The sequence below is a fragment of the Malassezia japonica genome, chromosome 5 (assembly GCF_029542785.1).
Source record: "Malassezia japonica chromosome 5, complete sequence".
NCBI classification, from domain to species: domain Eukaryota; kingdom Fungi; phylum Basidiomycota; class Malasseziomycetes; order Malasseziales; family Malasseziaceae; genus Malassezia; species Malassezia japonica.
This window is the reverse complement of record NC_083374.1, coordinates 646,223-674,211: the sequence shown is the minus strand read 5'-3', so window position 1 is coordinate 674,211 and position 27,989 is coordinate 646,223. Positions and strand designations below refer to the sequence as shown.

The window sequence follows — 27,989 nt, the reverse complement described above, 5'->3', positions numbered from 1 at the left end:
TGAAAAGGCTCGTAGCTATTGTGTAGATTCTTTGCGCTGTGCCTCACGTTCTTTGCGTGTCTGCTCGCCATGCTCCTTGTGCTCGGCAATCCACGTTTGACGTGTCCTGCGCTTGAGCGCGTAGCGGTGCGTGCGGGACTGCAGGTGCTTCTCCCGCTCGTTCTCACGCACCCGGAACGGGCGCTCGGGGTCGCTCGTGCACACATCACACGTGTACATCTGGTTGCGCTCCAAAGAGCCTTGCGTCCGCTTCGCACCAGCAAGCAGCTCGGTCGCTGCTGGGCACACTGACACTGGGTCAGGCATTGGCTCATGAGCAAGAAAGGCTGTATAAGAAGTAAAACGTACCTTGTGTGATGGCCTCTGCAGGCTTGTGCACGCGGTCGTCCCATTGCGAGGGGTCGCTCGCATCCAGGACGTAGATGTACACTTCCTCGCCTTTTTCCTGAGCGCGGTGGATTTCCGGCAAGAGCTGGTTACGGATCCACGACGTCTGGCGCTTGGCATAACGCCGCGTCGCCACCTGCATCTGCGCAATTGCGTCGTGGAACAGTGCTTTGCCTCGCTCCCCCTCGCCTCCCGCGTCGCAGTGCGAAAGGTAGGCATCAAACTCTTTGTATCCTGCGTCAGTCTCGCAACGTACCGATAGCCTGGTAGATGCCGCGCGTGTAGTCCACAGGATCGCGTGCCTGGCTCGCAATCGCACGCAGCGTGCGAATCTCGTCCAGCAAACCGCGCTCAACCATCTTGCCGATACGCGCATCTAGGCGCTCGCATAGCACGCTCCGCTCGCTCCAGACCCAGAAAAAAAGGCGGCGCTCGCCAAACGACGGCGGCGACGCTTCCTCTCCGCTGGATGCGTCCTGCGCATGCACCCACTCGGACTGGCGTGTGCCCGTGTCCTTGAGGATGCGCAGGCTACGGTACACCTTGCGGTGGTCTCGATAGTGCCAGCGGCTTGCACTCTCGGGGTCCAGAGCGTTGAGTAGCGCCCAGAGCTCGGGCGACTCGACAGGCGGCGTCGCATTGGCGTTTGGCGCATCGAGTGCCTCCCACAAAGCACGCTGAGTATCAGGGAGGCGCGCGACCTCTGCCTCGAGCTCTTTGTTCTCCTTTTGTTCCGGCATCTCGCTCTCGCTGGCAGAGACGAGGCGACCAGGAAAAAGGAGGTGCTGGATATAGTACGTCGTGCCGCCCACGAGCACCGGCACTGTCTCTTTGCGCTGCATGTCCTCGCACTGCGTTAGCTTTGAAACGTACCAGACGCGTTGCATCAGACATGAACTGGGTAATGTCGTACTCGTGCCCCGGCTCGAGGAAGCTCATGAGGTGGTGGGGTATATCGCGCATCTCCTCCGGCGCTGCCTTGTTGGTAATCACGTCCAGACCCTCGTAGGTCTGCATGCTGTCTGCCGAGACAATCTCTGCGTCGCCAGACCGTTTCACGTATTCTGCCATCTCGACAGCGAGCTGCGACTTGCCTGCGCCTGTGCTGCCGACCACAGCCAGAATCGGCGTTTTCGTTGGAGCGTCGGTGCGCTCCATGTCCTAGATTTGTCAGAATTCGAACTAATTCGCTACAGCTCAAGGTCCTGAGATCGCGCTGCGTGTTGGTATCTGTCCAGGCGACCGCAGTCCCTGTGCCGCAATGCCGCGCACACTCTGTACTCACCTTGGTAATCATCGCCGCCGCAATCGGATGGTCTGGGTTAGTAGAAATACATACAGAAGCTCTTGTGTTCCTTGAACGTCTTGCGAGCCAGCTCGGGGTTCGCCTTGTAGAGCGCCTTGTAGATCGCACGGCAGTACTTCATACGACCCTGCGTCGAGACCTGTGTCAGAAGAAAAGAAAAGAAACGCACCCATTCGGCCGCGCGCTCCTCATAACCGCTGTTCTTCGCCGCAAGCGCGAGCTCAAAGAAGCGCAGGTTCACCTCGCTGTTAGCCGCGCCCGCCAGCTCGTACGCCTCGTCGAGCCACTCGATCGCAAACTTCGGCAAGGCCTTATCACTGTGCAGAGCCTCGAGGAAGACGACCTTTTGGTTCGCATTCCAGCCCTCCATGTCTTGCGGTCCAAACTTGTCGGCCACCTCAGCGCGCGACTTGGATTGGTCCACAGCCTTGACCCAGCGGTCGGCAAGCTTGTAGGCGTCACGCGCAAGCGTGTCGTCGTACTCCATGCGCACCGGCAGGTCGAGGCCCTCGCCGTGGAGCCAGCCATTCCAGTCAACCTGCTCAAGCTTGGCAATAATCTCGGGGTTGCCCGAGTAGTACGCAAAGAGGTGCTCCTTCCACTGCTCCGTGCTCACTGCGCGGTTGTAAAACGCGTGGAAGTACGCCTTGACGTACGGCACGAACACGTCCAGACCACCGACGACGCGCTCCAAGTGCAGGAGGAAGTTGGAGCCCTTGTCGTAGGGGATGGTGCTAAAAGCATCGTCCGGGTCCTCGCCCTCCTCGTACTCGGGCATCAGGCGCTGGAAGCGAGGCGTGCCGGAGAAACCGGCCAGCGCATCCTTTAGGCCACGCGCACCGATGATGTACGAGAAACCACGGTGGGCAGGTCCCTCCTCCTCGCCGTGTACCTTTTGGAGGAGCAGGCGCTCGAGGTAGACCGTCCAGCCCTCGTTAAGCCAGAACGACTCCCAGTTCACACACGAGGTGAGGTTTCCGCTCCACGAGTGGCACAGCTCGTGCAGAAGCACATCGGTCGCGCTGCGGTCGCCACACACCAGGCTCGGCGTGAGCGTGGTGAGGTTTGCATTCTCCATGCCACCGTACGGGAACGACGGGGGGAGCACGACACTGTCGTAGCGCGTCCACGAGTAGGGCGACACAAGCTTCTCGGCTTGCTCCAGGAAGCGCTCGGCGTCCGCCTCAAACTCCCACTGAACGGCATCGGCATCCGGCGGCTCGGCCCAGACACCGGTGCGGGGACCAAGCGAGCGGAAGGTCAGTTCGCCACCCACGATCGCGACCAGGTAGCTGGGAATGGCGACAGGCTGCTTGAACTTGTACACCTTGCCGCCCTCCTCGACGTCCTTCGGCTCGCCGTTCTGCAGGGCCGACATGAGCACGGGGATGGTCGACGTGACCGAAGCCGTGTACGTCACCTTGCGGCTCGGAGTGTCCATGCAGGGAAGCAGCGAACGGCCGTGGATCGCCTGGCACTGCGAGTAGAGGAAGGGAAGCTTTTTGGCGTGCGTCTGCTCCTTGGCCAGCCAGCCGAGCGCGGTGCACTCGTCGGTGGTCGAGTAGGCGATCTGCACCGTGACCTTGGCATCCGCAGAACGCGCACCAAAGCCAATCACCAGCGGCTCGCCCAGCGCATTGCGGCGCGGCTGCAGTTCGACGCTATCGGCCGGCTTGCCGTCGACGAGCACGTCACCGATCTTGAGGTACGACGTGTCAAAGGTAGCATGCGTCGTACCCTCCTGGAGGACGCGCAGGGTGTGCGTAACCGTTCCGTGGATACGCTTCTTGTCCCAGTCGACCGTCCAGTCGAGGTGCATGTGCTCGGGGCACAGCTCGTTAAAGTTGGCCAGCGAATGGATATCGCGGATCTTGCCCTGCACGGGTGCCGGAACAGCATCCGGCGCAGGCGGCGTCCACATTTTTTCACTCATCAGTAGATCAGGGCGTGAGGCCACCGGAAGGCTCGCTCTCGTGCGCACACAGTTGATCGACGACAAGGCACGCGCCAGAGATCGTAGCATCCGTCAAAGCGCAAAGTGATCACGTAAGCATCTTGGGCACGACCGTGCGGCTCGGTCCGCCGTCGGCCCGAGCCGCAGGAGGGTATATAGCGCGATGTAGGGGAAATGAACGGCATGTCGGCAAGCCGTAGTGCCCACTGTGTTTGGTAGGTATCGCTTCTTACGCAGGGTCGCCGCGACACTCGGCCCAGACTCGGCGCACGTCCGCTTGAAACGATCGGATGTATTGCGTGTGGACCTCGTACAGGTGTGGTACGTCGTCTTCCTCACCTAGCATCGTTGCACAAATTTCCACGACCCCTCGGATGCTCGTACAAAGCAGTTTTATGATGCTTGGGGCTACACGCCTATTTCAAATTCAGGTACGTCCTCACGCTAACCTAGCTGGAAGCGTGGATCAAAGACGCCCGACGCGCTATGCGCGAATGGAACAAGAGGGTAGGACACGTTCAGGACGAGGTGCGAACAACAGCTGCGCAGCTTGAGCAGATGCTCGAGACGCGAGGAGAGAGCCCGTTCACGTGGCCTCAAGGCGACGCAACGGCCCTCGCGTACGATCCCATCGGTGTTGCCTGGGAGCCATGTATCAATCCTCGATGGGCGTGCAAGGCGCCTCCTACGATGGATCCCGTAATGCCGCCCTTGACACCACTGCCTGAAGTGGACACGCGCGTTGCCGATTCGTCGCTGGCTTCCATCGACTTTCCTTCTCCGGTCATGCACCAAGGCCTGGACCTACTCCTCGAAGGACCACACGACCTCGGATTTGACGATACGTTCTCTTTTTCGAAAGAAGAGACCGCAAATTCACGGTACGCCGCCCACCTCACGCAGTCCCCATATTCGCGAGCCGCTGCCCCTTCCTGACGATGCCAAGAAAAGTTACCGTGAGCTGTGCGCGCTCCGTGTGTGTGCAAAGCGTCAGAAACGGTGTCCACTCGACACCAAAATTGAGTATTCTGCCAAAGAGTGGTCCGAGATGGGTCTGCAGCCCCCTCGACGCCTCGCCGCGTGGTACCCGTCCATCTCTCCTGTCTCCTGCGACCCTGTGGATGTCTTGAGCCAAATGTCGAGCATACACCTGCACCCTTTATGGAAAAACACGATCGGGCGCCGGCTTGGGGTTTTAGAGCGTCACTTTGCGCAGTGTACACAAACGAGCAAAGACCAATGGGCATCGGAGCGCCAAGTGCCTGAGCCGATGTGCGTCGAAACGTTCGATCTGCCGCCTGTTCCCGAACTGAGCGATATTCCCCCCTCGCCCGAGGTTGGGCGTGCACAAGACTCGAGTGCAGTATACGACGATGCGCAAGCGCTCTTTCCTTGGAGTCATCTCGGCGAGACCCGCATTGAAATGTCGACGCCAGTTCCTCGATCCGATTCTCGCATCGAAAGTTTTTCCAGTGCGTATGCAAGCGTTGTGCAAGCTGCTGCCGGATCCCTGCCCTCGCCCGACCTTTCTCGAGATTCCTTGAATGATGTGCGAATGCCGCGTGAGAGTGGCTCGTGGCGGAGTCCCCGCAGGCCGTCTACACCTCTTCTGAGCCCCCAGCGCTCGCTTGCCCCCGGCCTTGAAACGGATACATCAGTGCAAAATGGATTCAATTGTACGTGCTACGCCTCATGCAGTATCTCTGGACGAATCGGATCCAGCCGAGCACCTCTCTCTCCAAGCCGAAACTCAGGACTTTTTCCTCTACATGCGGCTCCTTGCACAGTCGACCCAGACGCGACAGCTCACTTTTGAGGACCTTGCGCCGCTAACGTCTACCCCCCGCGTCGCAGCAAAAGCATGTACGTACCCTCCGCTGATGCAGTTTGGCACGTACTAGCGCTTGCTTCGTGTGGAGCCTGTGCCCTCCACCAACCGGGGCCCTATAGGCGCATTCAGGTGCAGCTCTAAAAAGTTGGCAAGGGCGGGGTTCGAACCCGCGAATGGCGGATCTCACGAGCGTAAAACACTCGGCTGCTTAAGGCCGCTGCATTAGACCACTTTGCTACCCTGCCAATTCGATCACCGTAGTGGTCGTTCTGTGCTTACATCTGCAACTGGATATTGGACGTCCGTGCGCTGCTTATCGACGACCATGCATCATGCTCCCTTCCGAGCTGCTGCAATGGATCTTTGCTGAGGCCGCTTCTGGGGATCCAAAAACGGCACACACTCTTGCTTATGTCTCGCACCAGGCGTGTGAGTGCACGAAAAGCACACGATGGAGTACACTAGCCATCGAGTCGATCCACGCCTTGGCCAACCTCTTGCGCATGTTACACACGCTGCAGCACAGCAACGAAACGTGGCTCTCTATCCCGGGCCAGAAGCCGACTTGGTATACCCGCCACCTCTTTATTGACACGGAAATGCCAGAGACTGACCTGCTTTCGTACCTGAGCAGCCTCTCGGACGATGAAAAGAAAGACATGGTCAGCGAGCACGAATTCCTCTCGCTGTTTCCCAATGTCGACGTACTGTCCTTGGGCAGTGCAGAGATGCAGGCATTCTCTGCTTCGCTCCCAAGCGTGTCGCCCGTAAGCCTAAAACTCGTGTACAACGGAAACGAGACGCTCTTGCGCTCCCTCTTTCCCCCGTATCCCAGTGCGTCTAGCCCGCGAGGGGCGTACGCAGTTCCCCAGGCGTGGAAGGAATGTGCTCCAAACCTGCGCCGACGCCTACGGCATCTACACATTATCGGTATCGACCCACAGAGCGAGCTGACCGGTCTTCCGATGCCCATCGACGTTCTCGAACCGCTGTGCGCTGGAAGCACGAGTCCCGGCAGTTTTCTGCACACCTACCTCGTCCAATCTGCCGATGCATCGGTCGAGACGAGCTCGGCTCCTACTAATACTGACTGGACGCCGGGCGTGACGTACCTACGCTACGATACTCGCAAGTTTTCCTACCGGCCCACCGATATTATGGCGTCGCGTCTGCGCCCATTCTTTCAGCAACTCGATGCAGAAGGAGAGGGCGCTCTGCTGGAAGAGATGGGCGCGTCGGCAATGGTGCGCTTTGACATCTGCTGGCTCAGCGCAGGCTCGCCGTCCGCCCCCCAATCGCTCACCCCCGAAGACCGCGAACGGCTCAACTCGGCCATGTTCACCGGGGGCTGGCCGCGCGAGTTGCGTGGCGCGTGGACGGACCGTGGCCAGACGCACAGCACGCCACAGGAGTCGTTCCGGTACGAGCTCCAAGAATCCTTTTCCAATCTATACGGCTGGGAGGCGCCGCCGCCCATGCCCGGCTACGTCCTGCAGACCGAAGGCACATACGTCGACCGCATCGCAACCGGCTTCTCGGCCAAGGACCGCCAAGTACTCGACCGCGCCGAGACATATTTCTCGGAAGCAAAAATGGCACGCACCGCATCGGAAGCCGTTGTGCCTGCCTCGTTTCGCGTACGCTACCCCGCGACGTTTCTGCACCTCGGTGAGGCGGGTGCGCCGCTGTATGTACCTCCTTCTTAGTTTTCTACCGACATGCTCCCATCGAGCGACGTCATCACCTCATAGATGCGCTTGGAAAGCTGTGGCCCAAGATGGCGCGAGCTGCGTCCGCTTCGGCACTGCGTTAGAAGAGCCACGTACCTCGAGTGGAGCAAGGAGCACGGCGCCTTGCTCGGGTGTGCACACGGCATATGCCTCCATCAGCGCACGAAAGGTGGGGTATTTTGCGGTGATGGCATAAGTCGCCGGTGCAGTGCATCGCGGGATCTGCTCGAGCATCCCCTGGAACGTGGCGAGATTCGATGTACCGGTAATCGTACGCGATGCGCGGATCGGCGCGGTGCTCGCCCGCTCCAAGAGCTTGTATGGCCGGATGGATACGTCGCATGCAATCGAGTGCAGCCAGTCGACCGCATCGGATAGCGCCGGAATGCGCACGACGTGGCATGCATGTAGCATCTGCAGTTGCAGCAGGACGCGATCAATTTCTGCCCGCACGCTCTCTTCGCTCGGCAGACGCAGCGGCGCGCCGCCCGACTGCATACGCTGCCGGATACTTTCTGTGTATGCCCGGTTCTGTGCAGTCCGCCGCTGCTTTAAATGGGTATCGAGTCCAAGGAGAACGAGGACGTGGCGCGGCGGCCCGTCTTGCAGCACGTCGGCGCCGACTGTCGGAAGCGGCGCTTGGATACGCAACACGAGGCTCTGGTCCTCCATGGCTGCAAGGAACTCAGCAGCAGTGCAAATATGCAAAAGTGTCGACTCACGCAGTGTATGCTCCTCGTCGAGCGGCGCCCATAGCTTCTGGATCGCGTCGTACTCGGACCGCACTTTGCGCTCAAACGCGACGCGTCCAAACGCCGGCGAGGTCTGTGCGGTGAGCGACGCGGCAATCGTATGTAGTTGTGCGCCATCCGCCTCCATCTTTTCGCGCAGGTCGCTCATCACAGGCGCGAGTGCGCCATGCACAAGCGACGCGTCAACGCGGACGTGCAGGTCCTGCATGGTATCGGCGCGCCGCTGGCGGATACGGTTCGCATCGCGCCATCGCTGGCGCTCGGCCAGCGCCCGCACGCGTTCGGCCTGATTCTCTGCGCGCTCCTGTGCTGTGAGACGTGGGCGCCGCACGCGCGCGGGCCGTGGCGACGCGGGGCTCGGCGAGCTGGGCTGCTCGCCCAGAAAGAGCGGCGACGAGCACTCGGGCAGCGCTTCCCCCCGATTCTGTTGCGTACGCACGACCAGCGTCGGCGAGTCCATCACCGCGCGTGGACTCGAGTCGAGGCGCGTGCCGGCCAGCCGCCGAGGGCTTGGGAGCGACAGCGAGGTATCGCTGCCGTCCATGCTGGAAGTTCTCCACTCCCTCCACTTTTGGCATGGTCTCCGGCAAAGGGAACGTGCTGGACCAGTACCGGTGCTCGGACATTTACAATGCGCTCGAGACAGGGAATGATTCCCTGGCGCTGACCAAGGCGGATGTTTTGCTAAAGAAGGGTCCGCTGCCTCTTGCGAGTGCGCTTCGATCGATTGCGCTGGTGCGCTTGGGCCGGATCGACGATGCACGCAACGAGATCGAGGTGCTGCTGCGCGGCAACATCGATGCGGGTGTGCTTGCGCCGCTGTCGTTTGTCATGCCGCTTGTTGGAATGGAGCAAAAGCTCGCGGACCTGTACATTTTCGCGAGCCAGGCGCAGCCGAAGAACCAGGAGCTCGCCGAAGACGCCTTCCTGACGCTCGTAAAAGGCGGCATGCTGCAGCGCGCGCAGCAGTTCCTCCTGAAACAGTACCGCACTTCGAAAGACAAAACGGACTTTTGGCGGTACATGCAGGTCGCCGTCTTGCAGTCGCAGCAGCTCAAGCCGCCCGGCTCGACGCTCGCGCTACAGGTCGCGCTGCGTCTTTTGAACGAGAACCCGGTCGACGAGTCGACGTTTACAGAAGAGACGCTCTCGCTCTACCTTCGTTTCCACCTCTTGCTAGGCAAAGCGCACCTCGGCCAGGCACTTGCTATGATGCAAGAGCCGGTGCCGAAGCGCCTTGCTGAAAACAGTCTCGGTATCCAGTTCCTCTTGCGCGAGGCGTGGGAGGCGCATGGCGACCTGGGCAGCGTCGCGGACGATTGCCGTGCGCGCATCGTGGCCGGCGACCGCAACTGGGCGGTGATTTCTCTGTACATCCGCATGCTGGTCGCGTTGGCTACGCAGGCGTCCGAGGCGCTGCATGACGCCGACCTGGCCGTGCTGGTGGATGCGGCCGAGAAGGACAAGTGGGCAGACCGTGGCTCGTTCCTGGGCGTGCTCGAAATGTACTGCCAGGCGAATGCCGCCAAGCTCTCGACTGCGTACCTCGCCAAGCGCGGCGCCGTCTTTGACAAGCTGCTCGCCAAGTACTATGTGCAGTTCTCGACCAAGGCGACGTGCTTTGAAGACCTGTACCCCTACCTTTGCGAGCTGAGTGACGGGGACCGCACTGCATTCCTCGCGGCTGCGCTCCAAAAGAAGCCGCCGCTCACGTCCGAGGACGGCATTGTGCGCTGCGTCAATGCGGAAAAAATCAAGTACCTGCTCGAGCCGCATGGCAAGCAAGTGGCTGCCGGCCGGCTCCTCAACGAGTACGTCACGTCGCTGCGCTTTGCGCGTCTGCCAGACACGGAAATGCAAACGGGCGACGACCTCGCGTTGCTGGCGTCGTACATGTCGCTCACCGCGGCGGATGTGCCGACGCATTTGTGCGCAGCGGCGATTGCCTCGTACGGCGTTGCAGAGAGTCCGCGTGGCTACCGCCTGCGCATGCTCTTTATTCGCCTCTTGCAGGAGCTGGGTGCGATGAAGCTTGCTTTCGCGCAGTACACCGTCCTGGGCCTCAAGGCGGTGCAGTTCGATACCGCGTCGCACATCGGTCTCGAACGTAACGCAGCGTTTGGCGGCGCACTTGGCCCGGTGATGGAGAACGAGTGGTCGGATCACATGGCCAAGTTTTACGGGCAGAGCGACAGCGAGCTGCCGGAAGTCATCGGCCAAGCGTTTTCTAACAACAAGTTTTCCCAGATCGCCAGTCTGTGCGAGTTTGGGCACCGCCTCGAAACGTCTGTGACGCGCGCCTTGGTCAAGCTCGACCTGATCCGCGGCGAGATCATCGACCAAGAGCTGGACGCGACGCAGCGCACGCGGGCCATCAAGGCGGTCGAGCGCCTGCTGGACATTGCGAAGAAGAGCTCGTTTAGCGACCAGCGCGACACGTCGCTCCTCCCGTGTTATAACAAGGCGCACTGGGCGCCGATCCAGCAGACGATCGACGGCCGCCCCCGGCGTGCGTCGGCGGCGATCGTGAGCCTGCTCGAGGTCGTAACGCTCGTGCTGGATATTGCGCCGCCGAGCAGCGTTGACGCCAAAGACGAGCTTACCCAGGCTGAGCACGCACTGGTCGCCCTGGCCCGCACGCTGCGTGCCGAGCAGCCCGAGGCGGTGGCCGCCACCACGTTCTACCAAGGTACGTTTCGCTTCTGACCCAGCCATTGCCACGACGCTTGGCCAAGTGCCGAGCGCTTTTGATGCGCTGCACACTGCCTGGATCGGCATCGAGGGCCTGCGCATTTTCGAGATCCTCGCGGAGCGCAAGGGATGGGTACGTCGCTCTTCTCACACAGAACCTCGACACGGTCCTGGCCGACTCCTTGCCTCACCTCACCTCGGCGCACCAGACCCTCGCGAAGCTCGCTGCCGACGAGCTCCCGGTCAGCGTCGAGCCGTACTTTACCGGCACCGAGGCGCCTGCGCCAGTCGTCGATGCGATCCGTGCGCTGATTCCCCGTATTGCTGCCGACCGCGCCGAGGCAGTAAGAGACGTGCAGCTCCTGTACCAGAGCGCATGCAAGAACTACATGTAGGTTCTATAGTACATCACGCGAGGCCTTCGGCACGAAGCATGGTCAGGTATACAAATGCCATGCGCCGGCGGGGCTCGACGCCGGTCCACCCCACGACATCCGGGGTGTAGTTCGGCTCGTCGTCCCACGGCGGAAAAGCCTCGGGGTTTTGCGGTGCCTGGCGGCCTTGAGACGCGTTGCGCCATTCGCTCGTGCTGGCCGGGACGACCTCTTCGAGCTGCGACGGCGCTAGCATCGTGCGCGGCACGACCGAGCTCGGGAGAATCAGCTCATGCGCGGGCGCAGGCACCGGTGTAAGCAGCGGCACGAGATTCGGCGGCAAGAGCGCGACCAGCAGCGAGCCAAGCAACGACGAGCTCGGAGAGAGCCGCGTCAATGGCAGGTACTGGATCTCGACAATGCCGCCTACAACACGGTCTGCGCCGACAATGACGTTGCCGATGCTCAGCACCACTTCCTGCTCGGGCGCGGTACCGAGGAGCGACGCCTGCGCCTGCCCCAAGCGTATCCGGAACGAGAGGCCGTCGAATGCGATATTGGCGCCGCGCTGCATCCACGCACCCGGGCCCAGCGTACCTGCTGGCGTGCCGAGCGGCCCGGGAAGATTCGCATGGCGCAGAAGCGTCGCAAACTCGGCGCTGACGACGTGAGCGTGCCAGCGGCTGTGTCCTTCGCTCGACGTCGCGCGCATTTCCGCCCGTGTCGGCATCGCCGCGTCCTCGAACAGGAGAAACACGGCCTTTGGTTGCGCCGCGTCTGTCACCTCCCACATTACGCGCCGCTGGCGGCGCAGGTCGTCGGCAGGTTGCTCGGCACGCAACCCTTTGGTGTGCTCTTCCGAATGCGACCCACGGACCGTGCGATACGGGCGAAATCGCAGGCGCCACGGGCCGAGTGATTGTGCGCCATGTTGCGTCTGAAGATGCGTCGCGACCGATCCCAAGGCATTCGGGCCCAGCGTGGGGATCCGTGCCGTGCTGCGTAAGTTGGGCGACGTACCCCGTCACGGCCATCGAAGCGGCGGTTGGCTTACTAATCGGTGGCGGCACAGACCATGCCCTTGAAGCGCGAGGCGACGCATGAGGAGCGCGCCGCGGCGCTGCTCAAGCGCATACGCACCTCGTCCGAGCTGCCGAAGCGGAATGAAGGAGGAGAGCGTATAGACGGCGACGAGGTCCTGCCGATGCCGCGGTTGATCCACGCCCTACATACGCTGGGTGGCCAAAGCGTCGTCGATGCCATGCAGACCGTGCGCAACCTTGTCAAGGGAAAGTGTACGACGCGCGCCCGCCTCAGCCGTGTGTCTGCGCCCGAGCTTGAGGAGCTTGGTGTCGGAGGAACGAGCGCGACACGCGACAAGCTCGTGCGCGTCCTCCAGACGCTCGGTACGTCGAGCGCCGAGACGGAGATCGTGGGCCTGAGCCACGCCGAGGTACGTTCCAGCACTTATGCAGCGTGCGGGAAACCGCCAGAAACAGCAGCGTGAAGAGGCGCTGCGCCGCGACTGGGGCGACGCGCCACAGCGGCACGACGAGGACGAAGGGCACTTTGCGTTCTACCCTGTCCTCGAAGAGGCGTCGCTCCAAGGGCGGCATGTCGTCGTAAACCGTGCGCCGGTACTCACCGCATGGTGCGTCGTCGTGCTGCAGTATATGGGCTTTGCCGCTGCCGAGGCACTGAGCCTCGCACAGTGCTACGTAAGTACTACGGCGACCGCGCGTGCCCAGTCGCTGGGGCGCATTGCCAAGGCGCCGTCGGCGACCGTCAGTGCAAACCAGCCGCATATCGAGTTTATGGGCGTCACGATCCCGGTCATCTGCCTGCGCTCGGGCCGGTACCGCGGCCTGCACGGCGGCCAAATCGTGCCGCCGTCCAAAGCATTCGAATACCTGCGCAAGTCGATGTTTCAGACACTGCCGCAGGTCATGGGCGCCATGATGCTGCTTGCGAGCTCGTACGTCGACAAGGAATGGCGGACGAGTGCAGAGGATGAGGCGGAGCACTCGGCAGAGGCACTGCACAAGGCCGCATACGGACTCTATACCGAGTTCCGGCCCGAGACCGGCGGCGAGTGGGGCAAGCGCGGGACGCTGTACCTGGACCACATTCTCAAGCTGCGGCGGACATCGGAGGCATTTGGGTGGCCGCAGGGAGGAGAAGAGGCCGAAAGGGTGGCACAGGAGGGCGAAAAGAAAGGAGGAACCAAGGAAGAGATGCCCAAGGACGAGGGCTCGCAGCAAGAGCTTGGCACAAAAGCCGAGAGCTCTGAGCATGCCACTGCAGTTAAGCAAGAAGCACCCGAACGCAACCATCCGAGTGCATCCGAGCCCCAGCCACTGGAAGCACCTGTGCACCCAACGGCCTCCTCCAACGATGCCCCTCGCACCGCACCCTCTCCCCCCTCCCCATCGATCAAGCGCGAGCCAACATAACGCGTACAACACTAGGCCAGTTTTTCCTCTACAAACCGTTCCACCTGGCCCCATACGGCCGGCAGCAAATCCGCAGCGCTCGCCTCGTCCGCACGCACTGTATGCCCCAGTCGCTTCCCCGATGCCGACTGCTCGCCCCACGCATACAGCGGATGCTCCCGTGGGCACACGACAAGCGAGTGCGCAAAGTACCATGCCTTGAGCTCCTGCCGCCCTTTTGGCACGAGCGGAATGGGGTTGTATGCCATGAGCTGGACCATGGCAGCGATGCGCTCCTGCACGACGCGCCGCGCAATCAGCTGCACCACCGCATCGCACCCCGTGCCCTGTGCGACAAACACGACCTTTTTCGCGGGACTGAGCGCCAGGAAATTGTCCCATACATAAAGCAGCTGCTCGGCGAGGTTGCTCTTGAGCACACCTTCGCTCGTGCGCGGCATTGCCCTGTCGTGGTCGCGGTTGCGCAGCGAGCGCACTGGCAGCGTCGCGCGCGTGTTCATATCTGCCACCGCATACCCGCGCTCTGACGCCCAGTGCGCTACAAATGCGCTCGCATCCGCAAAGTGCACCGCCGGCTCGTTTGCATAGTCGCCGTCGAGGAGCGCGTCCGATACGTGGATCGGAGCCGAGTCGTGGACGTACACCAGCAGCACCGTGCTCTTTGCCTCCATCAGCGACGGAGAGCACACCACCTGGTTCGCTGCGAGAGACTCGGCGGGTATCGCAGGCAGCGGCACCATCCGGTGCGCTGCCCAGAGCGACGCGGACCGCTGCGCGGCCAGCACGTCGCGCGCGTCGAGCTGGGGCGCATGCGGCACCTGGTCCGCGGCGAGGTTACGCCAGTAGCGCGCCTGCGTCCGCACGACGCGCGCCACGGTATCGGCGCCTGCCGAGCTGCACGCCTGCCCCGGTGCGAGCATCGGCGGCGCGTCGCCGAGCAAGACGCGCGTCACGGCCAATGCCGAGTTCGCAATCGCATCCAGGTCGTAGCCGCCCTCGAGCGCGACGACCAGGCGCCCGTTGGCGAGCGCCGCAAGCTGGTGCGTGAGGTGCGCATATCCCGCCGGCGAGACGTGGCAGCCGCCGAGCAAGTCGCCCTCGGCCGCGTCAAAGCCGGCGCTGATAATCACCATGTCTGGCGCAAACTCGTAGGCGACCGGCATGATGCAGCGCTGGAAGGCGTGCAGGTAGTCGGCGTCGTCCATGCCGCCGCACGGCCACGGCACGTTGAGCGACGTGCCTTCGGCATCGGGGCCGCCGACCATGTCAAAGTTCGCATACGGTGTGCCGGGGTAGAACGACGCGTTTTCGTACCGGTGCAGCGAGACGTACAGCACGCTGGGGTTGTTCCAAAACGCCCGCTGCGTGCCGTTGCCGTGGTGCACGTCCCAGTCCACAATCATGATGCGCTTCACCGGGTCCACCGGTGAGGGATTCGCCAGGAGCGACGCGGCGGCGACCGCGACATTGTTGTACAGGCAAAAGCCTGTGCCACAGTTCGGCTCGGCGTGGTGCCCCGGAGGACGGACGACGGCAAAGCCGTTGCGGACGCGCCGCGTCGCGACCGCGTGGCACATCTCGATGACGCTGCCGCACGAAATGCGCGCGCTAAAGGTCGAGTGCTGGTTCAGGTAGAGTGACGCTTTGGCCTCGAGCTGCCGCGAGTAGAGGATCAGCTGGTCGAGGGGCATGCGCACGGTTTCTTCAAACTCGTCCCAGAGCTCGGCATTGTGCACGAGCGCGACTTCCGAGCGCAGAGCCTCGCGCGAGGGAATGCGCACCATGCGCGCCACGCACCCGTGGCGCTCGAGCAGGCCAAAGATCTTGGCAATGCGCTCGGGGCGCTCCGGATGCGACTCGCCGATCGCGGGCGTTGCATGCAGCATCATGCGGGGGTCATACACGAGACCCGTCCCCCGAGCCGGCGGCACCGTATCCTCCGGCAGCAGCGCAAGAGGATCCATTGGCAGCACCTCGGACGCGAGCGCGTCCGCAAAGCGCTCTGGCGTAGGGATGGACGGCGCCGGCACGTCCAGCGGAGTGGCCGGCGCAAAGCCGGCGGCCGGCGGCCACAGGTCGCCCGGCACGACCTGCTCGAGGCCGTCGGGGCCGTCCAACATCGCCTCGGCTTCGGCTATGAGCACAGGCTCGGCGGCTGCCGACAGCGCCGGCGGCGTCGCGTTCGGTGCGCGATCCGCCATGGTGGAGGAAAATCGATCGGGCTACATTACAATTCGCCGCGCGCGGCCAAAAACTGCTTGCGGGGCACGTCGGCGAGGCGGTTGTACACCAGCTTCTGCGCCGCGGCGCACTGCACAAGCAGCTGGGCAAGCTGCACTTCGCTCTCGCGAGCGGCCTCGGTTGTGCCGGGCAACGCGCGATGCGTGGGTTCTGTGTACGCCTGGAGCACCTTGGTCAGTGCGTCCAGCTCCCCGATCCGCAGCTCGGCGACCGCTTCGGGGGTCAGGAACGGCGCGATGCGCGTGCGCGCGCGCGTCTCGAGCACGGGCCGCAGCGCTGCACGCTCTTTGGGGCCATCGACGCTGGCACGCGCCTCGGGGGCCCGCGAGGGGAGCTCGGCCACGGCATCGGCCGGCTCTTGCGGCGTCTGGCCGCTCGACGCGACGCGGCAGTCGTTGCGGAACCACTCGATTTCGCACCAGAACTGCAGAGGGAGCGCGGCGTTACCCGTAGAAAGGAATGCAGAAAAGGCGCGGCGCAGCTTGGGGTCGTGTAGGATGTATGCGAGCGAGCCGGGGTCTTCGGCACGCGCAGCGGCCGCAGGCGCAGCGACCGGTGTGTGTGTTGCGGCCGCAGGTGCCGCGGCCGGTGTGTGTACTGCAGTGGCTGCAGGCGGAGGTGCCGCCGCGGCAGGCACCGCCGGTGCAGGCGTCGCGGCCGCCTCGGGCATCGCAGGAGCTGCACGCACCGTGCTGGTCCCTTGGGGCGCGTCGTGCGTCTGTGCCGCTCCGGGTGCATCGCCGCCGAGCTTGAGGCCGAGCCCCGTCGCTGCGTCGGGCCGCAGCGTCGAGCTCGGTGCCGTCTTTTCTTTCGGCAGCGCCGTCGACCGCGGCAATGGCGACGGGCGCGGCAGCGGCGACGTGTGCGGCAAGGGCGACATGCCCATGTACGGCGACATACCCTGGATTGGCGACGTGGCGGGCGACACCGCGCCGGGCTGATTCGCGTACGCGCCGTACAGCTCGAATGCGTCGAGACGCGGCGAAACGGCGTGCATTTCGTGCGCCTTTTGTGCATCCGACATGGACGTCGGTGGCCGCGGCGGGGCATTATTCGAGAGCACGGCCTCGTCCCAGTCGACGTGCCACGCGACGCTCGCGCCCCTCTCGGTAATATGGTATACCTCTCCTTCGACAAACGTGCCCTCGCCTGCCGCGCCATCCATCCGCAGCTCGTCGTCCACACGCACTGTTGCGACGCGGCTCGAGTGCTCGGGCGGCATGCCGAGCTCTGCCTCGATCCAGCCGAGGCGGATCATGTGTGCACAGAGAATCGCGGCCTCGTCGAGCGAGACGAGCGTCGTGTAGTTGACGAGCCACAAGAGCGCATCGATCGAAGCAAAGCACGCGGTCTCGTACGCCTGACCTGTCGCGTCGCGCGCCTGCGTCGTCTCTAATGCAAGGCCGAGCGCGCTCGGCTCCTCACGCCGCGGCGTGAGGCCCACGAGACGGTGAAAGACAATCCGTACGACATTATCACTCAGCAGCACGTCGTCCTGGTCATCACGCTCCAGAAACAGGAGCTTGTCACAGACGGGGTGCATGTTTAGCAGATTGCTCACCGATCGTGTCGCGATACCGTGGCGCGTCACGAAGCGGTCGACCAGGTGCAGGCCCTTGGGCGTCGGGGCGTATACGTCGCCGTCCGTGCGCTGGGCACGTTCGAGGAGGCCCGCGTCTAGGAACGCCTGGCATATCCGCCACGCCGTATCCGTGCTCATAATAAACGACGTCTTGACCTGGCTCAGCGAGAGCATGTTGTGCAAGCCGCCGGCCGAGTCGCGAACGATCTGCACAAACTGCAGCGCCTGCATGCGCTGCACCACGGCAGGGAGGACAAACGCAAGGCTGTACCGCCAGTCGGGCCAGCGGTCGCACAGCGAGATTAGCATCGTCGTGTACAGGCCGTGCAGGTCTTTGCAGATCGGCAGACCTTCGCGGTTCAGGCGCATCATCCACTGCTCATTCGACTGTACGGCAGCAGGCACAGATGTTGACGAAGGCCCATTTCCACCCTCGGCATCCTCTGCTTGACTTGTGCTGGGGTTGGCATCGGCTGGCGGCACGCCGCTCGCCGTAGCTCCACTTGCCATCGTGTTATGGTCGCGGCGGGTGAGATGTTACTTGTGGAGGTCGTCCTTTCGGCGAATCTGCCAAATTGGCGCATGTGGAGAAGATCGTCGTCGGGTGCCAAGCGCTGGTCCGAGGGGGTGGCAAGCGGCGACAGGAGGCAGTCTCTGCTAGCCTGTGCGTTTGATATACATGTACGCCTATAGCACTATCAATCCGACGAACTGCATCCACGGCAACCTGCGTCAGCTCAGTAAACATACCACAGTGGACACACTCGACAAACGTACCCGGCCGGAGCTGCGCCTTGGGCACGCGGCAGATGCACGTCGATCCCTCGTAATTCATGTCCTGCGTAAGTAGAGCGACGTACCCTCGACTGGATGCAGCGCACGCAGCACAGCTTTTCGTACCCCGAGCGCTTCCACTTGGCAATCAATCTGTGTGAGTAGGACGACGTACGCTGCATCCGCATACTGCTGCTCCAGGAGCCAGTCGTACAGCTCGCGGCTGATGGCCTCGCGCTTGTAGTACAGGTCGTAAATGTAGCGCGAGCGCATGTGTGTAATGCGCATGATCGGCCAAATCGACTCGGCCTTGCGCTTGCCCTCGTGCGGATCGTTCTCTGCGTCGCGCATTTTCGTCTCATACTCCTCGAGGATCGGCTCAATGTCCTCGAACCCCTCGGGCGGCGGGCGCGTACGGCTCGTCCGGATGCGCGGCATGGCAGAAGAGAGTCACGTGCAGATCGATCGGGCGTGCTCTCGACCATGTTCACTGGCCTGGGTACGTGGGGTAGCTGACGCAGTGGAGACGATTGGGCGCATCACCGAGGTGGTGCCGAAGGACGCCGAGAGCGGCTCCTATGCAATTACGATCGGCGACGTCGCGTCGATCCTCGATGACTGCCACATTGGCGACAGCATCGCCGTGAACGGTAGGTGATCGTGCTGATATAGGCGTGTGCCTCACTGTGACGCACTTTGACACGCCGCAGGGCTGGTTCAAGGTGGACATTGCGCCCGAGACGCTCTTCCGCACGAACCTTGGTGCGCTGAGCGTGGGCGACGGCGTGAACTGTGAGCGCGCCATGGCGCCCCACACGCGCTTCGGTGGGCACATTGTCCAGGGCCACGTCGACACGGTGGCGACGCTGCAGTCGATCGAGCCGAACGAGTCTGCGCAGACGCTGACACTGCGCCTGCTGTACGAGGTGCCGAGCGAAGGCAAAGAGACGCTTCCGCTGCCGTCGACGCTCTCGCCCTACCTTGTGCCGAAAGGCTTTGTGACGCTCGACGGCGCGTCCCTCACGCTGATCGACGTCTCGCCGCCCAACGGCGGTGCGCTGAGCGGAAAAGAGGACGGCACGCCGCCGCACGAGACGATCGAGTTCACCGTGATGCTCATTCCCCACACCCAGGAGCACATTGCGCTCCCGAAAAAGAGCATCGGCGCACGGATCAATATCGAGTTCGACATGGTTGGCAAGTACGTCTACCGCTCGATCCTCGGCCAGTTCCAGCGCCTCGACGCGTCCGCCGGCGCGGATGGTGTGCTGAGCTCCACGATGCTCGACCGTGTTGTGGAGCGCGCGGTGCGCCGTGTGTCCCATTCGTAGTCTACATATCTGCCTGTTTCAAATACCGCTCGGCCACGTCCACGTCCGCCTCGGCGAGCTCGAGACCGTCGAGCCATGTGAGCGTCGGGCACGCCATGCCGCACAGGCCACGGTACACGATGCGCTTCCGTGCGATGGGCTCGGGAAGTGTCGCAGCGAAGCGTTCGTCGGCGGCCGTAAAGAGCGCCGTGGCACGGGGCGCGGACGCGGCGTGGCGCGGCGCAGCGCTCGGCTGCGGCGGCACGAGCATGGTGCGCTTGTGGAACTGCGAGCGGTCGGCGAGCGCCTGCGCCGCCGCGCGCTCTGCGGCAAGCGCCGCGTCGGCCACCGCCGCCGTGTCTGGCTGCACGATCGCCGGATTCGGCACCGGCGGCAGCATCTCGTCTTCCGGCTGCTCGGCGCCGACCGGGATGAGAACCGGGGGGTAGAAGCCGAGCGTCGCGGGATTCGTCCGTGCGTCGAGCACGCATAGCGCCTGGTGGTCGGCGACACTCTGTACGAGCTCCTCGAGCGTGCCAATCTGGCACCCCACGCAGCTCACGCGCTTCAGACGCGGCCACGCGTCGAGGCGCGGCAGCGACGCGAGGTGGTTGTGGTCGACGTTGAGCGAACGCAGCGCGGGCGTCTGGCGCTGGAGGCGCGGCGCCATCGCCGTGAGCTGGCACCCGGCGAGCTCGAGATAGACGAGGCTCGGCGCGTCCATGCGCAAGACATCGGCGCCAGTCAGCGGATTGCCCGACAAAAAGAGCCGCTGGAGCGACGGGGGATTGTCGAGCGGCGCACGCAGGCGCACATGCTGCTGCCGCAACGAAAGGCGCTGCAGCTCGCTTGCGCTATCGAGGCCGTGCACGCTCGCGATGCTGCAGCGGTCGGCGTACAGCGTGCGCACGCGCGGCGTCCATGCGACGTCGACGCGGCGCAGGCCCACGTTGCCGCTCACGCGCAGCACACGCAGCTGCGGCATGCGCCGGTCGATCGCGAGGCGCGTCAGCGCATTGTCCTCGACGTCGAGCGTGTGCAGCTCCCCGAGGGCCGCGAGGCCCTCAATATCCCCGAGCGCGTTGCGCGCGAGACGCAGCGTCGCGATGCGCGGCCACTGCATCTTTTCCAGGTCGACGCGCCCCCCAATGAGATTATCGCTAACGTCCACGCCCTCCAGGCGCTCCAGGCGCTCGAGGCCGTGCAGGTGCGTGATTTGGTTGCGCGCCGCACGCAGCTCGACGAGGTGCGTCAAGTCGGCGATCGGCGCGAGCGACGTGAGCTCGTTGCCGCTCACATCGAGCACCTCGAGGCGATGCAGGTGGGCAAAGGACGCGAGCTCCGTGATGCAGTTGCTCGACGCGGTCAATACGCGCACCGACGCAGGCACACCCATCGCAAAGGCGACGCGGTTATGGTCGAGCCACACCTCTTCTGCGTTCGGCACATAGTCCTCGAGGCCGATGCACGACTCGAGGCGGCGCGCGCGGAAATCGACGCGCTGCAGCCGCGCCCAGTCCGGCTCCCACGGCGCGACGTCGGTCAGCAGCTCGACGAGGCGCTCGCGCGTCACGCGAAATGACGCCTGGCTCAGCGCGGAGCGGTCGCCGAGCGAGCGGTCCGGCGTGTTGGCCTTGCGTTGGGCCTGCGGCGACTCGCTGTGCAGGTTGAGCTCGGCGAGGACGTGCTCGAGGCGCGCGGTGCGCGGCGTAATGTGGGTATCGAGTTCACGGTCGGCGCGCCCCCCCTTGGCGCGGGGCGTGCGCTCGTCCGCAAAGCTAATCGAACGCGACGGCGAGTCAAAACGGTGCTGTGCGGAGCGCAGGATCGAGCGGGGCGCCTGTGTGCTTGCGCCACGGATCGCGCGTGGCGTCTCTTGGCTCGTTCCGCGGATCGCGCGTGCCGCCACCTCGCTCGCGCCGGTGTGCGCGTCCGCGTTGGTGCTGCGGTAGGCCATCGGGATGCGCTGGCGCGGCTCCCACTGGGCGGACGTTGGGGTATTTTCGCGCGAGTGCATGCGCAGCCGCTTGCTCTGGCGCGCGTTCTGCAGCGAGCTCACGTCGGTCACCTGCGACTTGTCTGCGTGCATGTCGTGCTCCTCGACGAGCTGCTCGAGGCCGTCGCGTACGCGCGCATCGTAACGGAGGCCGAGGCGCAGCGGGACGTGCGCCCCCCCCGGCGTGAGTGGCGGACCGTCCTTGGACACGCGCCGCGTATTTACCATCGGTGTACTCGCCGCGATCGGCGGCTGGGCGCGAAAGGTAAACGCGGACGGGCGCGGCGACGGCGCGTCGGCCGGCTCAAACACGCGGTCGAGTTTCATCGGTGAGAAAAAGTCGCCACCCGCGGCCAGAAACCTATCGCGAGCCTTCTCGGGCGACTTCCACGCCGGTTGGAATACTGGTGGAAGCGTCGACACGTCAGAATGGTGGATCACCGTCCCCGCCTCGGACGCCATCGTCGTGCGATCCCAACACGCAACACGATCACGTGACACGCGACGCGTCCACGTGAAGCAACACACTCCACTACGACGACGCACGGCGCGATGGATGCAGCGACGCTGAGTGCGCTGATTGACGCGTCGAGTGCGGAGCTCGCTGCGCTCCATGCGCAATTAGGAAGTCCTCCCGCCGAACTTGAGAAGGCGATGGCTGCGCTAAAGACGTGCATCCACGACGCAGTGCACGCACAGCTGCGCCTGGTCCAAGCGGACGTCACGCGCGTCGCGGAGCAGTGCACGCAGTACGAGAAGAATATCACGGCGCTGTGCGCGGCGACAGGGGCAAAGAGGGAAGGAGAAAAGGGCGACGCGCCGCTGCTCGCGCAAGAGGCGCATCTCAAGGACGAGCAAGGGCGCCTCGAGAAGGCGTACGACGCGCAAAAGCAGCAGTGTGCGGTCGTCCTCGAGCAGATCCGCACGCTCGATGCATGCATGTCGGACGCGGGCGGCAAGGTGCCGGACCCGGATGTGGCCCATGGAGAGTGGCAGGACGTCTCGGCGCAGTACCTGCAGCGCCTCGAGAGCCACTGGCAGCATGTGCAGCAAGTGTACACCGCGCGCAAGGTCCAGATGGAGGCGCAGCTCACCGAGATCGTGCAGCTCTGGTCGGACTTGCACGTCATGCCCAAGGTCACGGTGCTCGGGCGCCAAATTAGCGCAGACGCCTCGGAGCAGGCCCAGTTCCACCTGGCGATTTTGCGCTACATCCAGCAAGTGCCGTCGCTGGACGACGGCACGTTCCACGGCGAGTTTGTGCCGCTCGAGCAGGGCGACACGTCGCTGCTTGCCGCAGAAGTGACCGCGCTGAACGTGGACGATACGCCGGCGCCAACGCACTCGCTCTTGCAGCCGACGGACGGCGTAATGGCACAGAGCGAGGCGCTGCGTACGTCGCTCGAGCAGGAAAAGACGCAGCGCGAGACCAACATCCAGACGTACTACGACGAGCTGTGCGAGCTATGGGGACGGTTTGGCGTGCCGGACGACGAAATGGATGCATTTGTGCACGAGCACTGCGGCAGCACGCTTGGCGTCGTCGCTGCCTACAAGGAGGAGCTCGACAAGATGCGGGCGCTCAAGTCGCAGCACATGTCGCTCTTTATCGCCAAGACCCGCGAGCAGATCTGGGACCAGTGGGACGCGCTGTACATGTCGGAGGAGGAGCGGCAGTCGCTCTTTCCCGCCTACTTTCTTGAGCTGCCGAGCGACGATGCGCCGGCGACCGACTTTGACTGGGACGCGATCCTCGCGCAGCACGAGCAAATGTGCACGCGCCTCGGCGAGATGCTCGAGCAGCGTGCGCCGCTCCTGGCCAAGATCGGCGAGTACCGCAGGATCTGCGACGAGGCCATCCAGCTCGAGAACAGCTCGCACGATGCGGCGCGCCTCTTGGGCCGTGGGAACCGCGGCGACCCCGGGCGGCTGCTGCGTGAGGAAAAGATGCGCAAGCGTGTCAAGATCCAAAAACCGCGCATCGAGCAGGAGCTGCTGGGCCTCATTCCCCAGTGGGAGGAAGAAAACGACATGCCTTTTCTCATGGACGGTCGGCGCTACGTCGAGTACTTGCAAGAGCAGCTCGAGGCGGCCAAGGAGAACGCCAAGCACGTCCGCACACGCGCGCCGGTGCGCGACGCGAAGCCGGCGCCCGCGCACGGCCAGAAGCGGCCTGCGCCTGCATCACGCCCCGTGAGCCGCGCCGCACCGCGTGTCGCGGCGCCCCCGCCACGCCCTGCAAGCCGTGCCGCGCCCACGCCCCGTCCGCGCGTCGGTGCGCGAGTCGCCTATGCCGAGACGCCGCGCACCACGGCCCCCTACGCCGAGACGCCGCAGACGGGGTGTGCCAGCGACGAGACGACGCTCGAGACGCCTCTGCACAGGCAGCGCACGCCCAGCACGCTCCTTGCGTCCTCCTTCGCACAGCCGACGCCCAGTGGCCGCCACTGGTAGATACCCTGTAGTTGATAGTACACGCCTCCATTATTTTCCCGACCATGGCCGAGCTCGCTGCGCCGCTCGCGGAAGCGACGGCCGCCGCGCGGCGGTCGGTGCAAGAGCTCTCTGCCGATGCGCTCGTCCGTGTCGAGGCCGCGCAGGATAGCGCGTGCGAGGCGCGCACGCCCGCGCTGCGCGCGATGGCGAGCGACGTCCGCGCCGCACGCACGCGGCTCGACGCGATGCACGCCGAGCTGCAGGCCTTTTGCACGCAGCTCGATGAGGCGTCGCAGCACATCCAGCAGCTGCAAGACACGTCGACTTCTCTCGAAGAACAGCTTGCGACACAGGCCGGAAGCGAGGCGCAGCTCTCGGAATGGCTGCAGACGGCGGCGCTTGCGCCGTCCGTCGTGCGCACGGTACTGCACACGCCGATCGACGAGGACGTGCACGCATGGATGCGTGCAGTGCGTGCCATCGATACGCACCTGCGCCTCCTCAACGAGCGCGACGCGGCCGAGCCGCGCGCCCCGGCGCCGAACACGGCTCTGGCGCAGGTGCGCACGGTCGCCGAGCAGGCCAAGATTGCGGTACGTTGCGCTGCTGACCCAGGCCATTGCCAAGATCCGCCCGCACCTCTTGTCGCTCTTCCAGCCAATCCGTACGTCGGTCGCGACCACCTTGCCGATCCTCCAGTTCTCGGTGCTGCTGCCGCATCAGCAGCCCCTCTACCAGTTCCTTGCGACGCACGCGCCGCGCGCCGCCGTCGAGGTGCAGCTCGCGTACGTCAACGCGGCGCGGCTCTACTACGAAACGGCCTTTCGGCGGTACGTGCGCGAGCTCAAGCGCATCTTGCCCCGCTGGGCCGAGCCGAGCGGGAGCGTGGCGCGCGGAGTCAAGGACCCGCAGCCCTATGCAGAAGAGCGCCTGCAGTTCGCTCTGCCGAACGCGGCCTTGGCACCGGTTGTGCTTGCGTACATGAGCGAGGACGCGTCGTTCCGTGCCTCGCCCGAGCACCTCTTTCATACCTTGGCCCTGGTCTTTTCTGACACGGCATGCTCCGAGTACGCGTTCCTCGCGCGCTTCTTTGCAGGCGCAGGCATGAGCGATACGAACGAGGCGAGTGTGATGCCGGCCGCCAGCATGCTCTCGCTTACGCAGGAAGAAGAAGAAAAGCACGACGCACACGCCGCCATCACCGCCGAGACGTGGCGCCAGGTGATGGAGCCGGCGCTGTTTCACTTTCACGACTTTCGCGAGGCGGTGCTGGGCGTGCCGAACCCGCCGCTGCTCATGCTGCTCACCACCGCGACGCTCGCACAGGCGCTGCTCGACCTGGCGCGCGCGCGGCGGTGCCTCTCGCCGGAGCTCGAGACGGCGTACATGCGGCACATCCTCGGCACCTGGCCGCTGATTGCACGCGCGCTCGACGCAGAAGTCGGCGCACTCAAGGCGCTCTCGATCAGCGGCAACCGCACGGCGCGCGCTGCGGGGCTGCTCGAGCGCTGGACCGCGTCCGAGGTCCCGACGAACCTCGCGCAGGAGAAGCGCGACGTGGGCGAGCAGCTCCAGGGGCTGCTGCGCGCGTACGTCGACATGGTGAAAAAGTGCACCAAGCTCAATACGCAGGAGGGCACGCTGTCCAGCGGCCTCTCCCGCATGCGCGCCGAGCTGCACCGGCTCTTGCGCGAGTACAAGACGTACGCGGCGAGTCATGCGGCGACGCTCAAGCCTGCGGCGCTCTGCGCGAGTGTCGCGGAGCAATTGGATACCCCCGAGGCGCCGTCGTGGGCGGCGCTCGCTACCGAGCTCGGCGCGAGTACATAGTTAGGTATACGTCTCTAGCGCACGAATCAGCGTCGCAAGGCCGAGCGTGAGGCCCGGGTCCGGCTCACGGTCAAAGCGCGAGTGGGCGAAATCGATCAGACGCGCATCGCAGCGCTGGGGGGCGGACGCATCGACGACCAGCAGGACGCTCGCGCCACGCAGCTGCACGGGCACGGTGCGCATCGCTGCTTGGAGTGCGCGTATGCGGGGCAAGAGGCGCGTTTGGGCCGCGGCGCGGTGCAGGGGATCGTCGAGGCATAGCGCCTCGGTCAACAGCCGGCCGACGTCGTCGAGCGTCTGCGCGGCGCGCCCGGGCTCTTTGCCGGTGGTCGCAGATGTGCCGTCTGTCCAGACGCTCCAGCCCGTGACGCGCACACCCAGCGTGCCACTCGTCGTCTGCTGCGCCTTGGCGTGCATGCGTGCGATTTTTTCGGGGGTCGTGTAGCCGGGGCGCTCGTCGTACAGCAGCTGGCCGAGCTTGATGTCGCACACATTTGCATTTTCATAGCCATACGCTAGGTTCTCGAGCACGACGGCGCTCCCGTCGCCGCCCACCGCGTCGCCCCACACCGCACGGCCCTCGATTTGGATCGCAAAGCACTTTGGAATGCACTCTTGCAAACGGGCATGCGCCGCGCCGGCGTCGCGCCAGGCCTCGAGGTAAAACTCGGCCTCTTGGGTAGAGCACGCCTTGACGACACGCGCACCGCCGTCCAGCGCACGCACCGCGCCGGGGTGCCCACCGACCTGCTGCCAAGCCATCTACTCTACGTGGAGGGGCGTGGAGGCGCCCCGGTCTATTTCGCTGTGGGGGCGCAGGTGCGTCTTGCGGTGCCTTGTGACCTGGTCGAGGCGCGCAAAGGTGCGCTTGCATTCGGGGCATGCAAACGGGCGCTCGCCGCGGTGTACGCGCATGTGCTTGTTCAGATTGCTGCTCTCGGCAAACTGCTTGCCGCACCCCGGCACCGGGCACACAAACGGGCGATCACCCGTGTGCGTCCGGCGGTGGATCGTGAGCGAGCCGGCGACGCTAAAGGTCTTGTTGCATCCCGGGAAGTCGCACTTGTACGGGCGCTCGTTGGTGTGTGTACGCATGTGCTGCGTCAGGGTCGTCGCCTCGGTGAAGCGCTTCTCGCACACGGGGCACGCATACGGGCGGTCGCCCGTGTGGCTTTTGATGTGCCGAAGCACTTTTTGGCGCTGCGAAAAGGTGCGCCCTTCGGCAACGCGTGCGCAGCCGACCCAGCGACACTCGTACTGGTTCTTGCCGCTGCCGACGTGCACGGTCGCAATGTGCTCGGTGAGCTCGGCGTGCGTGTCAAAGGACTCGGTGCAGTGCTCCCAGCCGCACCCGTGCTTCTTCTTGCCAGGGAGCGGGGCAGGGCACAGGCACGCAGGCTCCAAATGAAGTAGTGATTCGAGGTGTGCATCACCGGCGATGTACGGCGCTTCCTCGCTCGGCGTCGTGCAGTCGGTCGCCCACGGCGAGTGCGAGCCTTGCATGACGGCCTCCCAGTGCTTGGCCTGCATCGTATGCGTCTGCTGCACATGCGCAGCAAGCGCCTCGAGCGTCGATAGGTGGGCATTGCACTCGTCCCACTCGCACGAAAAGACGGTCGGAACACGCTCGACGTCGTCAAAATGCAGCGGCGTGCACGGCGTGGTGTGCCCGCCAGTCGACAGCGAGTCGCTCCGTGGCTCGCTCTTGGGTGTCGCGGCGCCGCTCCGCACCGGCAGCGGCGGTGCACACATCGTGCCGACGCACGACGCCTCCTCGCGACACGGCACCGCACAGCAGTCGTGCGCAGGCAGCACATTCAGGCTGGGGCACCACGCCCCGAGGTCCGGCGGGGACGCGCACATGCCGTGCGCGCCGACGTACCCGTCGCACACGCTAATGCACTCTTTCGCGGGATCCACATGGGGCTGTGTGCAGGCCGATACGCATCCGTCGGCGCACGGCACGTCGACGAGGCACGGCACAGTACAGTCTGCAAGACAAGGCCCGGCGTACGCCGCCGGGACCGGTGGACACCGCGGCGGCTCGGGGTGGGCGCACGGCATCACACCGTACGTGAGCACGGATTGAAGCGAGTGCGACTCGCACGGCGGCATCGAGCAGTGAGGATCGTAGCAGATGGTCGTGTCGACGCCGCATGCGCCATGGTCCACCGTGCAGTCGTGCGCGCACGCCGCGCTGCACGCGTCGCTCGGGGGGTAGTACATTGCGTACATCAGGTCGGCACTTACTCCATGCTCGCCCGCCGGTGCTATCCGTGCCGGGCGCGGCGTGCTATATTCCATCCACGCGCAAGACAACGTCTGCACCCTGAAAACCCCAC

The 27,989-nt window shown here is 64.3% G+C and overlaps 12 protein-coding genes and 1 non-coding gene across 13 annotated transcripts; 5 read left to right on the top strand and 8 right to left on the bottom strand.

Annotated features, from left to right (window-relative positions):
• Window positions 1–15: 15 nt before the first annotated feature.
• On the bottom strand, window positions 16–3,614 carry LAP2 (leukotriene-A4 hydrolase; the record flags this gene model as incomplete). The annotated part of the gene is made up of 7 exons (XM_060267047.1): window positions 16–278; window positions 349–621; window positions 644–1,238; window positions 1,261–1,548; window positions 1,673–1,704; window positions 1,727–1,832; window positions 1,863–3,614. 7 exons carry the CDS (start codon window positions 3,612–3,614, stop codon window positions 16–18), a joined length of 3,309 nt encoding a protein of 1,102 aa, XP_060123030.1.
• Window positions 3,615–5,624: 2,010 nt separating this feature from the next.
• On the bottom strand, window positions 5,625–5,723 carry MJAP1_003118. Its single transcript has one exon. It is a non-coding gene; the product is annotated as a tRNA-Leu (tRNA).
• Window positions 5,724–7,180: 1,457 nt separating this feature from the next.
• Window positions 7,181–8,504, bottom strand: MJAP1_003117 (uncharacterized protein; the record flags this gene model as incomplete). Its single annotated transcript, XM_060267046.1, has 2 exons — window positions 7,181–7,243; window positions 7,305–8,504. 2 exons carry the CDS (start codon window positions 8,502–8,504, stop codon window positions 7,181–7,183), a joined length of 1,263 nt encoding a protein of 420 aa, XP_060123029.1.
• A 32-nt stretch (window positions 8,505–8,536) lies between these two features.
• Window positions 8,537–11,046, top strand: MDM20 (mitochondrial distribution and morphology; the record flags this gene model as incomplete). Its single annotated transcript, XM_060267045.1, has 3 exons — window positions 8,537–10,649; window positions 10,672–10,784; window positions 10,807–11,046. The coding sequence occupies 3 exons, from the start codon at window positions 8,537–8,539 to the stop codon at window positions 11,044–11,046; spliced, it is 2,466 nt and encodes an 821-aa protein (XP_060123028.1).
• Window positions 11,047–11,059: 13 nt separating this feature from the next.
• Window positions 11,060–12,059, bottom strand: MJAP1_003115 (uncharacterized protein; the record flags this gene model as incomplete). The annotated part of the gene is made up of 2 exons (XM_060267044.1): window positions 11,060–12,023; window positions 12,046–12,059. The coding sequence occupies 2 exons, from the start codon at window positions 12,057–12,059 to the stop codon at window positions 11,060–11,062; spliced, it is 978 nt and encodes a 325-aa protein (XP_060123027.1).
• A 41-nt stretch (window positions 12,060–12,100) lies between these two features.
• Window positions 12,101–13,478, top strand: MJAP1_003114 (uncharacterized protein; the record flags this gene model as incomplete). The annotated part of the gene is made up of 2 exons (XM_060267043.1): window positions 12,101–12,478; window positions 12,501–13,478. 2 exons carry the CDS (start codon window positions 12,101–12,103, stop codon window positions 13,476–13,478), a joined length of 1,356 nt encoding a protein of 451 aa, XP_060123026.1.
• An 11-nt stretch (window positions 13,479–13,489) lies between these two features.
• Window positions 13,490–15,679, bottom strand: HDA1 (histone deacetylase; the record flags this gene model as incomplete). The annotated part of the gene is made up of 1 exon (XM_060267042.1): window positions 13,490–15,679. One exon carries the CDS (start codon window positions 15,677–15,679, stop codon window positions 13,490–13,492), a length of 2,190 nt encoding a protein of 729 aa, XP_060123025.1.
• A 26-nt stretch (window positions 15,680–15,705) lies between these two features.
• Window positions 15,706–18,513, bottom strand: MJAP1_003112 (uncharacterized protein; the record flags this gene model as incomplete). Its single annotated transcript, XM_060267041.1, has 4 exons — window positions 15,706–17,744; window positions 18,079–18,139; window positions 18,162–18,228; window positions 18,251–18,513. 4 exons carry the CDS (start codon window positions 18,511–18,513, stop codon window positions 15,706–15,708), a joined length of 2,430 nt encoding a protein of 809 aa, XP_060123024.1.
• Window positions 18,514–18,558: 45 nt separating this feature from the next.
• On the top strand, window positions 18,559–19,406 carry RIB5 (riboflavin synthase; the record flags this gene model as incomplete). Its single annotated transcript, XM_060267040.1, has 3 exons — window positions 18,559–18,574; window positions 18,597–18,725; window positions 18,748–19,406. 3 exons carry the CDS (start codon window positions 18,559–18,561, stop codon window positions 19,404–19,406), a joined length of 804 nt encoding a protein of 267 aa, XP_060123023.1.
• A 1-nt stretch (window position 19,407) lies between these two features.
• MJAP1_003110 (uncharacterized protein) lies at window positions 19,408–21,843 on the bottom strand (the record flags this gene model as incomplete). The annotated part of the gene is made up of 1 exon (XM_060267039.1): window positions 19,408–21,843. One exon carries the CDS (start codon window positions 21,841–21,843, stop codon window positions 19,408–19,410), a length of 2,436 nt encoding a protein of 811 aa, XP_060123022.1.
• Window positions 21,844–21,933: 90 nt separating this feature from the next.
• On the top strand, window positions 21,934–23,835 carry PKP2_2 (putative protein kinase YGL059W; the record flags this gene model as incomplete). The annotated part of the gene is made up of 1 exon (XM_060267038.1): window positions 21,934–23,835. The coding sequence occupies one exon, from the start codon at window positions 21,934–21,936 to the stop codon at window positions 23,833–23,835; it is 1,902 nt and encodes a 633-aa protein (XP_060123021.1).
• A 44-nt stretch (window positions 23,836–23,879) lies between these two features.
• Window positions 23,880–25,647, top strand: VPS52 (Vacuolar protein sorting-associated protein 52; the record flags this gene model as incomplete). Its single annotated transcript, XM_060267037.1, has 2 exons — window positions 23,880–24,410; window positions 24,433–25,647. The coding sequence occupies 2 exons, from the start codon at window positions 23,880–23,882 to the stop codon at window positions 25,645–25,647; spliced, it is 1,746 nt and encodes a 581-aa protein (XP_060123020.1).
• On the bottom strand, window positions 25,648–27,399 carry SUR1 (zinc-finger protein; the record flags this gene model as incomplete). Its single annotated transcript, XM_060267036.1, has 2 exons — window positions 25,648–26,397; window positions 26,419–27,399. 2 exons carry the CDS (start codon window positions 27,397–27,399, stop codon window positions 25,648–25,650), a joined length of 1,731 nt encoding a protein of 576 aa, XP_060123019.1.
• Window positions 27,400–27,989: the final 590 nt, after the last annotated feature.